At 43.2% G+C, this 17,931-nt stretch overlaps 1 protein-coding gene across 3 annotated transcripts; it reads right to left on the bottom strand.

Moving 5' to 3' along the window:
- Window positions 1–3,030: 3,030 nt before the first annotated feature.
- b3gntl1 (UDP-GlcNAc:betaGal beta-1,3-N-acetylglucosaminyltransferase-like 1) lies at window positions 3,031–16,201 on the bottom strand. 3 transcript variants are annotated; one of them, XM_035637107.2, is made up of 12 exons: window positions 15,743–16,201; window positions 15,333–15,449; window positions 15,134–15,233; window positions 13,898–13,962; window positions 12,893–12,958; window positions 11,944–12,039; window positions 7,962–8,057; window positions 7,744–7,868; window positions 5,282–5,417; window positions 5,070–5,138; window positions 4,794–4,868; window positions 3,031–3,931 (listed from the first exon to the last, which is right to left on the bottom strand). In XM_035637107.2, exons 1-12 carry the CDS (start codon window positions 15,830–15,832, stop codon window positions 3,851–3,853), a joined length of 1,116 nt encoding a protein of 371 aa, XP_035493000.2. In that variant the 5' UTR covers window positions 15,833–16,201; the 3' UTR covers window positions 3,031–3,850. The 3 variants fall into 3 exon arrangements, with proteins under 3 accessions (XP_035493000.2, XP_035493002.1, XP_035493001.1); XM_035637109.2 differs by having other exon boundaries at window positions 15,588–16,200; XM_035637108.2 differs by having other exon boundaries at window positions 15,635–16,200.
- Between the last annotated feature and the right edge of the window lie 1,730 nt (window positions 16,202–17,931).

The following is a 17,931-nucleotide window of genomic DNA, read 5'->3' as shown; positions in this document are numbered from 1 at the left end:
GCGGATGGTGTCCTGCATGGGGGATCTGCTCCCAGGCCTGGACCAGGGTGACAGTGAGCGTCTGTGGCAGCCAGTACCTGACGTCCCATAGATGCTCAATTGGATTCAGGTCAGGGGAAAGAGAGGGCCAGTCAATGGCCTCTAAAAGCCTTCATCATCCCGGAACTGCCTACAGGCTCTGGCCACATGATGCCGGGCCATTGTCCTGCACCAGGAGGAACCCAGAGCCCACTGCTCCAGTGTTAAGGTCGGACAATCGCTCTGTACCTCACAGCGGTCATGGCACCGATGGTTGTGCAATCCTGGAGGAGCTGGACACTAGCAGGACAAAAAGCAAGACAAGAATCAGTAAGGAGGAGACAGCAGTTGTCTGTGGCCAATAATTGCAAAACCATTCCCTTTTGGGGGGTTCTGAAGGAGGGCCTTTAAGATCTGTTGTGCTGACAGTCAGTTAAATAGATTGAAATAGAATCAACTTCACCATAAACACAATAGAAGCTGAAATATTTCAAGGTCGCAGAGGGAGCCTTAGCTGCGACGTGCCGTTTGACCTCATGTGCTCCTTCACTATGTGAAATATTTACAGACCTGCTCCCCTCATCCCCCTGCTGTCACCTGGCTCTTCTCAAGTGGCCTGACGTGAGGAACTCGCCGTCCGTCCACACGTTGGCTCACAAGCCACTCACATACCTCTATCTCTCATTTCAACCTTCACGACCTCCCATTTCCTCACTACTCGCGAGTGGCACGCTCCTTTCTCTTTCTGAAGACATTTATTCATTCACCGGGGGGGGGGGGGCATATGAGCAGCTGCTCTGGATCTGTCGGGGGTGCCTTGCTCAAGAGTAACTTGACAGCAGTAGTTGAAGAGAGAAGAGCAGAACTTCCCAGAGCAGGAAGTACAGACGCAGTAAACCTAAGGAAAATGGGGCAGGGTAGCTCCAGCATGTTACCACCGGCATCTCCTGTTCAGTGACAGACACAAACAAACTAACTCTGAGAAACTCGGGAGACGCGGAAATCAAGACGTCTGTCGGGATTCTCATTCATCCAGGTTGTTGAAACAAAGGAATGTGGTACCGCTCCAGGTGCCTTCAAGTGTCTGACCTCTGTGAGCTCTGTTCACCCAAACACGCCCGACTCTTATCTTTCTTCTTTATCAGCTGCACTTCCAGAGAAAGAGTGAGTGTGTGTGTGAGTGTGTGCATTTTTTTCTACACACGTGCAGGTTTATTTGACCAGTGAGGGCAAGCAGGCTCCAGGGTCAGGGTCATTCATTGTGTGTGTGTGTGTTATCAAGTCTGATGTCTGCAGAGAGACAGAGTGTAAACACTGAGTAAAGCTCTGTTTACTCTCTTTCTGAGTCTCCTCCATAGATTCTCCATTAGAGCTCACTCTGATCGCCGACCAAGTGCTTCATCACAAGGGCAGAGTGGGTAAAGGAGACAGGATGCATTAGGCTGAGTGTGGTCTTACTTAAACAAGGTCCTTCCATTCGTTACATTTTGAAATGTATGGAGTCCATTTGGTGGACATTCATCCAAAGCACCTTGAAGCTCCACGACTCCATACATACACAACATGAGCGGCCTCAGAACCACCGAGCCTGCTGTGTTGCTCAAATACAGTGCAACAGGTGAGCAGAGGTGAAAATGTATTGCCTGCATGTTCAATATCTTGAATACATTTGAGGCTGATGGGAATGTTATTAGTCATAAACCATAACCTGAACAAAGTGACATTTTCGACCCCATGACAACGCTAGATGAGAATTCTGAGGATCATTACAGTGATTATAGTTCATCCTGTTGATTACCATGAATGTCCGGACCAAATTTCAAGGCAATCCATTCAATCGTGGTCACGACCATCCACTTGAAACCACGAGTGTCAACATATGCATGAAAGGAAAAGTTATAGTTCTATATTTCTTTTTCCCGCCTTTGTCTTTTGTGAAAGTTAAGTGAATATCTTAGGTCCAGGGTTCGAATCTGACCTGTGACGATTTCCTGCATGTCTTCCCCCCTCTCTCTCCCCTTTCTCACCTAGCTGTCCTGTCAAATTAAAGGTGGAAAAAAGCCCCCCCCCCCCCAAAAAAAGGGAATTTGCATTTAGTACATTAGTCTGCCTTTTTAAAGACAACATTGTTGATAAAATAACCAGAGACAAATTGATGGAGAATGATCCGTAGTTGCAGCCCTGCAGTAAAGAACCAGCTCTGCGGAAAGCACGCCGTTGTTTAAGTGTTTGTGTGCAGAAACACAGAGGGGGAAGAGGGGTGTAGGTGGAGACTAAGTGCTAAATGGATGTGATAGTTTTCTCAGCCCCTACGCAGCACTGTACCGTGGGGGAAGAGGTCGGGGGCTTTACCTCAAACCTCACTGTCAGGGCTGAATCAGTCCCAAACATGGCTGTAATCTATTAAACATAATGAAACCAAGCCTAAATGGACTCTTCACATCCACACCACGGTGCCACTGTATGTTCCGTCTATGATAACAAACAAAGGTAGTGAAAATAAAACTCCCCCTTCATTTCTTTTTAGCATCACTGCTGTGTCACTACAAACGGCTGTGGCCCGATTTACAGTAAGGCGGACCGCTTCTCTCCGACCTGAGAAACACTGGGGGAAGACTTTGTGGGGAAAGGTCTGTTTACCTTTGGGCAGAAAAACTCCACACTCTGTGAGGTAAAATAAACTTTTTGGGTGTGTTTATGTATCGGAGCTGTGCTCTCTAAAAGAGGTTATTGTTCTTTAGATTTCATAAGAGACCCAGGGAAAGAAAAACAAATATGTACAAAATCCATTTTAGTACATTTATAGCAGATGTGAGTATGTATCTGATTTGTGTGGTTGCATCAGAGAAGACTTAAGAAATCAGTACAAGGATTCTGGTCGTAAAACAATAAAACATCCCACCCTTGTATAAGTTGAACCTTCTGTGATGACACGCTCTGCTCCAGAAGCTTCCTTTAACTTCAACACAAGTTTAAAGTGAAGAGGGTGAAAAATACTCATCTCAGTCCACACAGGATTAGGAAACGAGAAACGTTTTATTATTACAATGGTCAACACCAGTAATCGTCACGTCCTCTTGCATGATAAATGTGTCTTATCGTGAGTAAAATATAGAGGTCCACGTACGCTCTTCCTAGTACTTGAAGTTATGGTACTTCAATTAGCTTCAAAACTCATGTTCAAGCTTTTAAAAGGAATAGTTCCACACATTGGGAAATACCCTAAATTGCTTTTTGTTTTTTAAATTTTACAGACACTAAGACAAGAAAATTTATACCACTTTCACACCTGTATGCTAAATAAGAAGCTACCCCCAACAGACAGCTATTTTATCAGAGCATAGCCTCAATAAAGTTTAATGTAATCCACAAAAAAGGGTGAAAATAAAAAGGAATCTGAAGTACCCGAGTAAGAAACAAATCAGTTTCATCCAAATGAAGAGCAAATTTTTGTTCAAAATTGGTGAAAAGAAAATGCAATACTTTCCAGTCTTTGAGCTAAGCTCAGCATCTCCTAGCTGCAGGTTCAGATTTAACGATTCAGATACGAGAGTGACATCAATCTCATCATCTAACTCTCAATGAGAAAGTGAGTGAGTGGATTACCCCAAAATATCAAACTCTTGGTTTAAGGTTCTCTGAAAGCAGCCAAATGTAACTGTGCTGTGGTTCAGGTGTGAGGCCGAGAAATCCTCTCTGTTCCAGCGATCGCTCTTTTCCTCTTATTACCTGCCTGTCTCTCAGTTTGTGAGTATGTAGTAAGTAACCCACTTCCATGCTTTCCTCTGGCTGTTACAGCTCCAGGGTTCCTCTTCTTCGTCTACCCAAGCAATTAGTTGAAATGGTAGTAATCGGTTCCTTCCTTCAGCTGCAAAGAGTTAAGGTTCTGCTCCAGAACACCTCCCGTCATGTCCTGCAGATGAAACAGTATAGTATGTGAGAAATGACAGGAGGAGAAAACACGGTGGAGGCATTATCATTTTGGCTGTTGGCTAAACTTGTCCTCATTGTCCTCTGCTGTGTATTTTAACTGCACTGACCTAATGCCAAAGGTTATATAGAGACTATAGTGATTCAGACTGACCTACAGTAAATTAGGTCCAACCCTGGCCTATGAGAAAAGTTCAAATGAATATGTGTTGATTATAGTTATTTGACATCTGGGTTTGAAACTTGTGAGATCGAGTCCAGGTGTCTGTGTGTGAGTGTGTTTCTTAAAGAAAGAGAGAGAGAGAGAGCAAGATAGAGTCCAGGTCTCCTTGTCTTCTGATTACTTCTACCAGTTCCCATAATTGAGCAATTAGCAGCCCCCGTAGGTGGGGTCACTCTAGATTTGATGTCTGAGTCTGGCTGAGTTTTAAATAGGCAATTAGAGATTTGGCTGCCTGAACAGCCGTGTGTGTGTATATTAAAAAATAAAGGGATTGATAAAAACAGAATATCTATATCTTAGTAAAAGGCTTATCAACAGTGTTGAATATAATTTTGAGTATGATCTATAACCCAAAACATGTATAAACTTTGCACTGGCAAAAACATCAGATGTTTGTACAAGCACCATGTGATCAAATATCAGGCTGTTGTCTCGACCCAGTTCCTGACGCCTCCTCAGTGTGTGGGTGTGTGTGTGTGTGTGTGTGTGTGTGTGTGTGTGATGTCCTGTGCCGGACACACGCCCTTGATTATTATGTCATTAACTTAGATTACAGACCTGAGGGACATTCGGTCAGAAACGGCAAACAAACATACAACAAACCAACACGATTTCTGCTCACCAGTTTAACACAGATGATGAAGGGGGCGGAGGCAGCTCTGTAGTGCAGGATCGGGACTTTTGGCTTCGGTATTTCCTGCAAGGATATCAACAGAAAGAGAGATGCACAAACCATTCATCAGTGTATAGAAACTCACTGGAATAAAGAGGCTGGTTAAGCATTATTTTTGGAAGTTGCTTTTAACCAAATGTCATTGGCTTGATGACGTCCGTGCTTATTGTGACATTCAATCACAATACACATGTTATAGTTGCTGTCCGGCGTTGTGGAGCTCACCTTAGATTCTTCATAAGTGTAAAAGCCTTTCTGGATCTTGTTGTAATCCACATCACAGAAAGCTTTGACCTGATAGAACAGATCAGAAAGATGATGGATGCTGGCACACGCTCACATACAGCAACTTCTTCCAACAGTTCCATCCACTGGGAATCCAAAAACAGGTAGAAAAATATAGTTTGGTCCACATGTCACGTGTGAAGGTAACATACTTTTTTCTGATTGGCCCAACTCAGGCACCGGTACAGCTTCCGGCCCTGTTTCCCAGCGTTCCATATGGTGAAGCTCTCCCACTGGCTGAGTACTCTCTCCTGCAGGTAGTCTACTCGCAGCTTCCAAATGGTTTCCCTGGAAACAGACGAGGAGATGGGAAGAGGATCAGAGGATGGACTCACAGAGAGTACAGGCTAAAATTATAGATGCTCGAGATTGTTTATTTAGTTTTGAATGAAACAATGCAGACAAATCGCCGGAAATGATGCAACATGGACCGAAGTCTAAAAGGTGATGTTTCCAACATCTTGTGGAATCCAAACCACAAAGAGCTGAGGCTGTTTTCGGAGCAAAGGGAGGAAGATGGTGTTCCTAATAAAGTGCTCAGTGAGTGTCCTCATGCTCTTAACCCTTTCTTCCACGCTCACCCGCTCTCTCTCACCCGCTCTCTCTCTCTCTCTCTCACCCGCTCTCTCTCTCTCTCTCACCCGCTCTCACGCGCTCTCTCTCTCTCTCACGCGCTCTCTCTCTCTCTCTCTCTCTCACACTCACACACACACACACACACACACACACACACACACACACACACACACACACACACACACACACACACACACACACACACACACACACACACACACACACACACACACACACACACACACACACACACACACACACACACACACACACACACAGACACAGAGGCATGAACTGATACTGAGTACTCCCACCTCCTGATGTGTCTAACCGGGGGCCTCATATGACAAACAAACCCGAACCCACCTCCATCGTGGAGCGCGGGTGGTCTCTCTTGCTTTTTCTACATTCTCCATACAGGCTTTGATTCTCAGACATGGCAGTAACATGACAGAGATTTACTATAAACTGTATCTGCATACACACACTGAACCCTTCATCCCTTTAATATCCTGAGGATCAAAAGACAAACACACTTTCACGCACACTGGTACAGAGTCAAACACACAACGGGTGCACAAAACATACACACACTCATGCCGGCACACCCACATCTATAAACACAGCCTTTCCACGTTAAGGGGCTTCTCATCTCAGTTACTCCATGGCACTATCGCAACGTTTTCTACACCCTGCTGTCAGTTTATTGGGAACACCAAGCTCAAAGCGATGCAGCCTGATAGAACAGAATCTGAACCATGATCAGAAATATATTTATTAATCCACGGGATGATATTTGGATTTGTCACAGTTGCTCCAAACCAAGAGTAGAAATGCATACAGCCCTAAAATCATTTTAGACTTTTAAATTAGAAGAAAGTACAAAAATAAGAAGTATAACAGTCCTGCAATAAATTGTTGTGCAATGTTCAGTTTTTGTTAAAATTGTGTTAAAGAGATGTTGATTCAACTGTACAACCATTTTGGAGGCTACAATATGTGGTGCTGTTGTTGACAGGTGTACCTATTATTCTGTTCACTCATTAAAAACAATGAGGGTAGGCGACATAGACAGTTTCAAATACAACTGAACATTATAATTTCATGAAGGGAGGATTTATTACAGGACGGCTGGGTTCGACTGCACTACTTTTCACTAGCTGTTCCTAATAAATTGACAACTGAGTGCACCATTACATAGGTCATAGGCATCCGTCCGTGTGTGTGTGAGTATGTGAGACAGAAAAGAAGATGGCTTAATTCAACTAAATAGAGGAAGCAGGTATAGGCTGTGGATAGGAAGGGCTGACAAGAAGTTGGGGGAGAGTGGAAAGTGGGCAAGGCAAGCTTGAAATAGGGCCTCCAAAAATAGACAAGATCATAGATGAAGACAGAGAGGAGGATGATGGCTGAAGGAGTGCGTCAACACGGGCAGATATACGAGCAGTGGACTTGCGTAGGGAAGGAAGGAGGAAAGGATGGAGGGATAACAGGAAAAAGGGGATGAAAGGGAGGGAGGTGTGTGTGTGGGGGGGAGGGAAAGCAGGAAAGACCTTCTCCTTTGTAGAAACACACACACACACACACACACACACACACAGATGCTACAGTACGTGACCTTGCTGAAGCACAAACAACAGCAGGAATGTCCAGCTCCTTCAGACACACCCACCCACGCACGCACACACAGACACACACCCACGCATGCACACATATACACACGCGTGCGCCATGTAAAAACGTCTGTTCACAATTTCAGATTACCCACCAACAGCGTCTGAGAGATACTGAACACAGAAGAAAACAAACTGACATGTCTGACTCATAAGGCAGGGATATGACTCAGTTACCAAAAACACATTTCAAGAAAATTTCAAGAAAATGAAAGCAGGGGTCTGTGAGCGTATATTTAGCATAATGGTGTGTGACAGTATCGAGCCCTCGTACCATGTAGGATGGCAGTGGGCAGCTGTGAGTGAGTGGAAGATTGATGCTGTGTGTGTATGAGTGGGGATGGGGGGTGGGCGGTGAGACTGACTCTGTTACAGAGTGTGTGGCGGCCTTCTCGTGGTAACGGTAGACCAGCAGGCACTGATCGACCCTGGACAGCCCGCCTCCCCGACGAAGACTCTGGTAGAAGAAGAGCAGATCCTCTGGGACACCCTGCGGCAGAGGAAGTAGAGGGCGAAGTTGTGGATGGAGAACAGCAGCCGACTTTGAATCACTCAACAAACCTGTTCTGGTGTGAAATCTCACCTTGCCTCCCTCGTCAAATGGTCCAACCTTCAGGAACCAGTTCTTTGAGCAGAACCATGTCGGCATGACAACGGTGGGGCCGTGAGACGTGAACACCTGAGACATCAAAACAGTTCAGATTTCAACACAAAACACTTGATCTGTTTTCAGACATGAACTCCAGAAAATGTCCACATCAATGGGGTCCAGACATTTTCCAGAGTTTGCCGTTCACTTGAAAAACGCAGCAGGAGATTGTCTGAGTCAGATGCGTTCACAACAGCAGGAACATTTCCAGAACATTCAGTCGAAGGGTGACGTCTGGGTAGAGCGCCCACTCGACTTTAAGTTTAGGAAGTTTAAATAATCCAAAAGAGTAGAGGATGAACAAACAGCAGAGAACCAAGGTTGATTTTGAAAAAAGTGGTCTGAAGTAGAATAAAAATCTATTTATCCTAAATTAAATGAGGAGTGCACTGTTGAGCTTGTGGAAGTGAGAAAATCGACAGTATGAGCATTGCAACTGAAAAAACAACCAATGTTAAGGCCATCCCTCACAGCGCGACCTCAATATCACAGGACATCACTCATCCACTCAAGTGCCATGTCTCCATAATATCCACATTGCATTGGTTCAGATCCATAAGGTGCTTCTGCAGAAGCAGATAACCTGCAGCCATAGCACTTAATAAGACATCCCGCTGCTAACCCAGGCTCGTTGTTCATGAGACGTCCTCGTCTGTTATTGTTGCTGTTCCATGATGTTTACTGATCGCCCTGTTGTGTGTGAAGATGGATGTACAGTGTTGTGAAAAAGAATTTCCCCTTTTCGGGATAATGAACTAACTACCTAACTGACTTACTAACTAATCATATTTATATTAATAAATCTTCATGTTTAATTCAAACATACAAAACAAGTAGGAATTTGGCTTCTACAGTACAATCAAATCTTTCAAGGGGTTAGAAGGATGTGTAATTAGATTTATCCCCGCGACACACACACACACACACACACACACACACACACACACACACACACACACACACACACACACACACACACACACACACACACACACACACACACACACACACACACACACACACACACACACACACACACACACACACACACACACACACACACACACACACACACACACACACACTTCAGGAAAGGGCCTTTATCCCTTTAAGAATAAAGGACCTTCATGTTGTGGTTACAGAACAGATGGTAACACGACCTCGTAACAGAAAAACCAGAGCAAGATTTGACTGATGGTTTGGGGAAATTTCCCATTTTGGTTTCACAGAACAAACGAGAACCAAATGGAGAAGAAGTAGAGAAGGACTGTGGACAAGTTAAACGTCTCCTGCAAACACGGCAGGTTTGAGCGCCGCCACGTGTGCTGTCCCACACAAGTGTGTGCTTCCTGAAGTGTGCAGGGGAAGGATATACACTTCCATCCTCTCATAAATGAGTTTTGCCTAATGACTTTGTTTTCTTGCCTTTCCTCTTCTCTCTGACTGGAAACCTTTGTCATACACCAGGACCGCATTACAGCCTACATATTTCTTTCTCATTTTACATGCGCAGCCCCCAACTCATTCGTTCCGCTGCTGCCCACCTACCTCTCCAGACCCCCACCTCCTCTTCTTCCAACTTCCCTCACTCTCTGTGTGTGTGTGTGTGTGTGTTTGTGTGTTTTGCAACAGTAGTGTTTTTACATTTTGTGTCTGAGGGCCATTCCAGGTTGATCTGTTTCTTCATGCCACTACGTCAATGTTTTTCACATGCTGTTTGTGTGTGTGTGTGTGTGAGTGTGTACATGTGTTTGTATGTGGACATGAATCTGTTCTTGGCTGAAGTAGAATACTACTGCATAACTGAAATACATCACAGATGAAGAAATTTAGGAAAGACATCTGGATTCAGCCAGTCAAACAGCTGGAGAGAATCTAGTGAGCAAGTGAATAATTTTTTGCGTTTGTGTGTGTGTGAGTGTCCACCTACGTACTTCTCTTCTCCCTTTTGTAATATTGCAACATTTTGCAGATGTAAGCTGTGGCCAAAGAGCACAAATAAGAGGAATAGGAATGACTTCTGGGAAAACAGTGGACACAGAGAGGGTGAGTGAGTAAGAGAGAGCGAGAGAGAGCGAGAGAGAGAGAGGTCCAGCTCTGGATCAAGTTAAGCAGCCACCACCCTGAGTAAATCTCTGGTTTAACTCACTTAGATAATGTTTCTTTGCCTAGAAATTGAAAGTAAAGTCAGATAAAGTGAAGGGATAGGAGGGAAGAGGAAAGGAGCTGCGTTAAAGCCTGCAAAATCAATGTATGAGCTCATTCTCATGCTCCATGAAACTTAATATCATATAAATATCCTGGAATGTCTGCTAAGGAGTTATGCAGACCGTGCGTGCGTGCTTGCGTGTTGGAAAGAGTAAGTCCAGGTTGTCTTGTATCCTTAGTGACAGTGTGTTTTGTTAATACATCTCTACATAAACAGTTTAATTTTTATAATCACTGGCTCTCTTATAATTTAGTGATTCAAATTACTTTTTAATGTGGTGGAAGAAGACTTATTAGCTATAAAACTGGTATGTAGAGATCTTCAGTCACTCACAGATTTTATAACTACTAGCCAAACACTATATAAGTCCACACTATTCCAATGTAGGGACAATGTCATCATGACTTTTGCCATTAGAAGTGGACTCTGTGTCTGACTAGGTGATAATGGAATCATACATCTCTGTTGTTACATGGTCAAAATACATGACACCTGCACATTTGACCTGCACCTACTGGACAGTACTAGTTTTGTCCATGTCCCAATGTATATGATGCGTTATCGTCTATTTGACCCATCATTTACAAAATGAACATCATGCTGTATTGAAGAAGACTTGAAACTAGATTGAGATCATAAACTCCTCAGGATAATGTTTACTGACGATATAAATCAAGTACCTTTTCTCGTAGACTTCTATAGAAACTGACTTCTTTTTGTAACCAGTGGAGTTGCCCTCTGCTGGTCATTTCAGAGAATGGCTTCACTCTCCGGTGACTTTTTCCATTTTTATATACAGTCTATGGGTGTAAATAATAAAATGAATGATGGCTGAGCTGCTTCAGTTTCAGGGTGGTGAGGATTTGGATGCTGACTCACTGTCATACTGTCATGTGTTAGAAGGAGACTGTCGGAGCCACTGATAATGTTATTAAAAAAACAAGTGTTTTTCCCACTTTGAAAAAAACATGGCACCTGCTGTGAAGAATAAACAACAGTCTGGCTGCAACGTTCGATCGTGGTGACCCACCCTTGTTTCCTCCTTACAATGCGTGTTGTTGTTTCATTGTACTTGTTTTGAAGAGACAGTAGGAGGAAAGGTGAGGATTAATAACAGCAAACCTGAATACATTCATTTCATCATCTGCCATGGAGGTGAAACCCAGCTCCACCTTCTCTGGAGGGAAATCATTTCTCTGTTTTGTGCCATTATTAACAATTTCTTATGAAATCCAGTCTGGTTAAGTACAGAGTCTTTGTTTACAGTAACTATACTATTGTGTTGTGTAGTGATATTAATCTGCAACTACTTTTATATGACAGTCTGGTAGGATAAGCTTCATAGTAGCACTGTAAAGCTTAATGTCTACAGCAGGATCAGTTGGAAGCAAAACAGTCTGCACAGTAAGCTCACAGTACGTTTTTGTCTTTTCCACTGCCGACAGTTTCCACTGTCGCCCACTGTCAGCAGACAGCTGGCAGTGTGGCCTGCTTCCTCTGGTGGGATGTGATGGACAGAGGTCAGGAGGGACGCTGAGGTCTCCGCCCAGTCCACTGTCACATTTCCATGGAAACTGAGGGTGACAGGTACGTATCCTGTTTCTGTCTGACCTGGTTACTGTCTGGCACATGACCTCACACACACACGCATGTGCGCATGCGTGCAAATCCAAAAGCACATTCTGTGTCGCAGATGCAATCTTGTACCTGTGTCACGAGCTGATCCTGAGAGATTGTGTTGATCCAGCGAGTGTATCGCTCTGTAGATCCTTCTGGAAGCCTCTGAACTCTGCAGCCAATCAGCTATCATCATGAAAAAACACATGCACCTTTATTAGTTCTAAAACCAATGACAACGTTTGCAACCATTTAGGTGTTTAAATAGAAGTAGGTAATGTTTCCTGGATTATTGTTAAAGTGTCCAGAGAAAGATCGCCTCTGCTTCTGAGGGCAATTCTTCAGAATAAAGGCATGTTTCATACAGTTTGCCTCACACAACAACACCTTGGCCTCAGATAATCTATGATGGCTATTCCACAAAATATTTTAGTATAACATTTTAGTATAACATTTTGTGGGTCAAAAAAGTCATTGGTTAATAAATTGTTAATTGCTGCCCTACAAATGTATAAGAATGTAAAATTTGGCAAGTAAAGCTAAATCAGTTGTACCCTTTTTGACATGTACAAGCCAAACCCCCCATGAGAAATAATGGGGGACTTACATGAAGAAGAGAGAGGTGACAAAATTGAAAACAATCCACATTTTACAGCCGTAAATATTAGAGCCATAACAGAAAGGGGCAGGGTGTTTGTGCAGGGCAGCAAGCCGGCTGTCTCCATGCTGTCTCCCTCACTTCCCTCACACACACGACCTTTAACCTCTGACCTGGCAGGCCTCAGAGAGCGCCAACACCGGATACTCACACTGCTCCGCATGCCAACCGCATGGAAGCGCACACGCAAATGCTCAAGCACGCAAAACAGCCTGAGTATTTTTTTTTAGTGTTTGAAGGAAGGGAGTGGCCGGATGTCGAGAGGGAGAGAAAAGCAAGAGGAGAGGGGGGTAAGGGGAAAAGAAGGGTAGAAGGGGTTGACGGCAAAGCACAACAGAGCGCGAAGGAAGTGAGTTAGCAAATACTTGAGGGAGAACTTACAGAGTTTGGGTGGAGGACAGACACCTCATACTGCAGACGAACCCTCTGATGCAACATAACGTCATCCTGGAGCACAAAGAATATCAATTAAAACATAAACCACAGGTTCAGAATGGTTAGAATTCAGCATGATCAAATACATGGTACTCACCTAGGAAAAAAAAAAAAATTATAGCTTAAGCAGTTTTTGCTTTTTAAAAAACATCTTATTGTATGTGTGTTGTCGCTCCGAAAACCGTTGTCTTAGAGAAGAAGTAGTAGCCGCAGCCATTTACAATAATTCCCAAAAATGCCAAATTTATAAAATATGAAAAAAATTGAACATGAAGAGGGGAAAAAACACTAACACAGCTGTAATACCCTTCAGCTTACACCATTTGTTATGAAAAACAACATGCTTTTCTAGACTTTATCTGGAGGGAAGAGCGTTGACGTGCACAGAAACAAAAGAGCCTTTAAATAGAGGGATAGAGGTGGACGTTTAAATGTAAGGTTTTAGAGGAAGAGAGGATATGAGCAGTGTTGAGCAGCTAAACAAGAAAGTAAATAGAAGAAGCTGATTGTTTCTGACCAAGCTGATTGTTTCTGACCAAGCTGTTTGACTCAAAACAGAAGTAAACAGAGGTCAAAAGGTCAGATGTTGTGGCCTTTCATTTGTAATTTTTGGCAATTAGCCTTTAGACAAGCATCTACAAAATACCGTGTCAAAGGAACTCATATGAATCTGCACACGCATAAAGGACGTAGTGTATATCAACTCCTGCGCTCAGGTCATTAATCATGTGCTCTGACAACTGTGCCAAACAGTCACAGAGGCGCTGAGGTCTGAATGTATTTATGTGCAGCCTGTATATTTGGACAAACCAACATGATCTAATTATTTTTGAAGGACTACTGTATGTGTTATGAAAGACATCTGAACAATGAAATAGAACATGCCCCGTTTGACAAAGACACACACACACACACACACAAACACACAAACACACACACACACACACTTACCGCATCCTGAAAGCACAAGTATTTCCCACAGCTCTGAGATATTGCCTTATTCTTTGCATATCCCACTGAAAGACAGAAACAGTTTTTGTTTATGTGCGTTTGTATACTCTTGCTTTTGTATGACTCCATGTGTAAGCACTTATCATATTCAATCATTAAACGTAACAACATAGGCAATACTATATTGTCATTTACAGAATGTCAGACAAAAGACAAAGGACATGCCAGTCAAATACATGAGACAGATCGTCCATCACAGTGACCGTCATGCTGCTTTCAATAGGATCGTACTTAAATATGACTGATCTTAACATCTGCCCCTGTGTTCTGAGTCAAAATCACACAGCTTTCATTCTCTACATGTAGTCGCTCAGCTGTGATGGAATAAAAAGTCTAAAACCAACTTTCTCAAATGATAAGGCTGGTGTGTTATTGCATTTTTTTCTGATTGTCAATTAATCCCATGAAAATACCAAAAACAACAATAAACTGATTCTAATGGTTTGATGTATCTGTTCCTCTGTGCCACAGAGCTGCACTGTTGTCCTAAAACAAAAGGAAAGAGACATCAGTGAGCCACACTGTGGCAGTGGGTGACATTTTCCTTCCTACTCCGAGAAACATTGTTGTTTATTACATACATACAAACTTACATACATTACCCTGCTGCTGAATATAATCACTATTAATCCAAGGCAGGGTGTCAAAGATTATTGTTGCCTAATAAATCTAGTACATTTTAGTACATTACTGAACCTGTTTAAGAAAAAAAAATACTACATGTAGAGGAGGCACAAAGTTTTAAAAGAAAAAACTAAGACGTAACCAGTGGGATTTGTTAACAATGTAAAAAACTAACCTTTGATGGGCTTTTTCTCCAGTTTTGTTCACATCACAGTTCTTTGAAATGAACACATTTTTGCAACCTTGCTAACTCAGTCACAGATGCTGATGCTACAGAGGTTACGTCTCCCTCACAGTGAAGAAGAAAGAAAATACAACATTTGGCTGAACATGTTCACCCTCTCTCTCTCTCTGTGTTGAACACACTGGTCTGAAATGTGTTTACCTCCCTAAATGATTCATATTGGTCAGCGTTGTGTATTTTACTGTCATGGTCTCACTGATACTCTCTCTGGGGGAGTTCGCTGATAGGAAAACTGGTTTTCATTACTGAATGTGTGTGTGTCTATGCTTCCGTTCTACGAACGTGGCCTCACAGAGAAGTCTACTGACCTCCTCTTGGTTGGGCAGAGCTGTGACCAGAGATCAATACTGAGATGCCCCTCGCCTCCAGCCTCTCCCTCCAACCCTCCACCACTATCCTGGAGTCATCCTGAGGGACGAACAGAGACAAACACACGTCAAGTATGATACTCCCAAGACCCAAGGTATTTATACTTGAGAAACTACACACACACACACACACACGCACAGTGCTCGCATCGTCATAGACTGACAGCTCCATGGATCCGGTGAAGTCTTGCTCTGATATGGCCTGCAGACACTCATCCAGCCAACAGGATGCGTTGTACACTGGCATGACAACACTCTGCGGATGAAAACACACGTGTGGAGAGTTAGTCTGCACATCACAACCGACTGATGGGCAACCATATGTAATTCAAATCATGGAGACAAGATGTTTAACACATTGATTGTATTGAAATGTACACAGAAAATAACCAACGGTAGTTTCAGGGTGGAGTCAATGACACAGTGCCAGAGTCTACATACATCTAGAGTCAGCCTTTGACCAACTCCTTGGATGTTTAAACCTGCTCGCTCAGCTGTGAGTTCTTTGGGTTCGTGTGGTCTTGTGAGTGGGTCGGTCCATCAACCCACCACATCCACCGCGCTCCCCGCCTCCCCTCGCTCTCCACTCGGCGTCTCTGCGTCGCCTGCAGTGGTGCGGAGCCTCTTCGGTGGCTCCATGTCGACCCCCAGCACCCTGTCCCGCAGCGGCCCGGGCAGCCCCACTGCTCATGTGGGCGACCACAAAGCCGTCGGCTGACGTCCGACTCCGGTCCGGCCGATTCAATACGAGGTACGAAGAGATAACACGAGCGGTCGTTTGGAGAGACAAGTCGGCGGCAGAAGTCTAAAACCACACCGGCTATAGGTGGATCGAGATGTCGATTACCAATCGTGTTGTAACATTTCTGTGAATGAAATAAACGTGAAAAAGCACGTGACTGGCGCCGGAATATAGCAGTTATAGCAGAACATGTCAACAGGTTACACAGCGTGGACTGCGGCTCCGCAACTTCCGCAAACAACGAATCCCAGACGCCCATTGGCTGTTGCAAAAATATGGACACACACCGGATTCGCTGCCCTTCTTCTTCTTCTTCTTCTTCTTCTTCTTCTTCTTCTTCTTCTTCTTCTTCTTCTACTTCTTCTTCTTCAGCAGCGGAGTATTAGCATAATTATAGTGGATCGGGCCATTGTGAATGAAATAGTTTTTTGTTTAGTTGTTGTTGTTTTTTATTAGTTTATCTGAAATTGGTTTATTTAAGGATTTTTTTTATGTGCCATAAATAAAGTTGCGTTAAAAGTCAAAAAAGTATTCTTCTTCTTCTTCTTCGGTCTGTTGACAGTGAAGAAGCTAGTTTCACTGATAAAATGTTTGTATTTATTTAAAAAAAATTAATACATTTCAAGTAGACTTCAGAGATCATTTAGAAATTCCAAAGCAAATATTTTTGGAAGCGATCTGATCTACTTTTCTTTCTGCCCATGTTGTTGGGTCAGACTCAGTGCTGGCATGTGACAGGTCAGCTCTCTGCCTCTGTAGCCTTCCTGTAGTGTTGAATAGTAACCAGATCGGTGTGTATTTCATGTAAACATTGGCAGCTGCTGCGTGGAAGGTTTGTCTTGGTGAGGGGACAGAAAAACAGGATGGAACGAAATATTGTTTTTTTGACTCTTGTTTTCATCGAAAGTAATCGAATCATGATAGAGAGAGAGAAAGACTGTATGTGTGTGTGTGTGTGTGTGTGTGTGAGAGAGAGAGAGAGAGAGAGAGAGAGAGAGAGAGAGAGAGAGAGAGAGAGAGAGAGAGAGAGAGTAGCAGTGGGTGCCTGTTTCCAACAAAAAGCTGGTAGCAGGTTCAGTTAATGGTATGTTTGTATGGCACTGTACTGACTGCATGTGTTGTTTAACTACATTTGAGTCATACTCGGCAAAAACACATATATATTATTGTCATCTTAACCCTCCCATAAAACAAATGATCTCCAATAAAAAGACAAAGCCTGGAAGAAGAATAAGCTGCATACATTCTGTGTTACCCCCTTTACAAACATGTACGTGACCTCCCTCTCTACTCTGGCTAAGATATTTTCAATAAAGCCCTGGATTTTACTACTACAACCCACACACACACAGACACACACACACACACACACACACACACACACACACACACACACACACACACACACACACACACACACACACACAGTCCTTAATCAAATCACTGCTTAGACAGGAAGTAGTTTAGTAATTTAGTAGAAGTTTTTTTTCCTCCTTCAGACCAATTGTTCCCACATTGCAGCATTTTGATCTGACACCGAAGAATTCATCACTCAGAATGCTTCCTTGGATCGACCACTGCCTCGCTGTGGACCAGGAATCGCCAATCCATTCATAAACTGAATTAAGAATACAGATTTTAATCCAGGATTTAAAAGTGCATAGTCTTTTCCCATTAGCATTTCCACTTCCATGCTGGTTTCCCTTTTTTCTTAGCTATCCCATTCTTTGAACTTCTCCATTTAGAGTTTCCATGACCCTTTTTTCCCCTTGAGCTTATAAAATGAGGTCAAACAATCCACATTAATCCCTGCGGCTTTACCCTGAGAATGACTTTAAAATTCTTTTTTTTAACTCTCACTTACACAAGTTATTTTATATAATAATTCAAACAGAGGAGGGGTTATGACAACAACCCAGACCCAAGGATAAAAAGCTTAATGTGCCATTTTGACAAACAATGTTTGTTGTCAATTTTCATTCCTGAAACTTGTCTT

Source organism: Scophthalmus maximus, chromosome 8 (genome assembly GCF_022379125.1).
Source record: "Scophthalmus maximus strain ysfricsl-2021 chromosome 8, ASM2237912v1, whole genome shotgun sequence".
Lineage (NCBI taxonomy): Eukaryota > Metazoa > Chordata > Actinopteri > Pleuronectiformes > Scophthalmidae > Scophthalmus > Scophthalmus maximus.
This window is presented reverse-complemented; position numbering and strand designations above follow the sequence as displayed.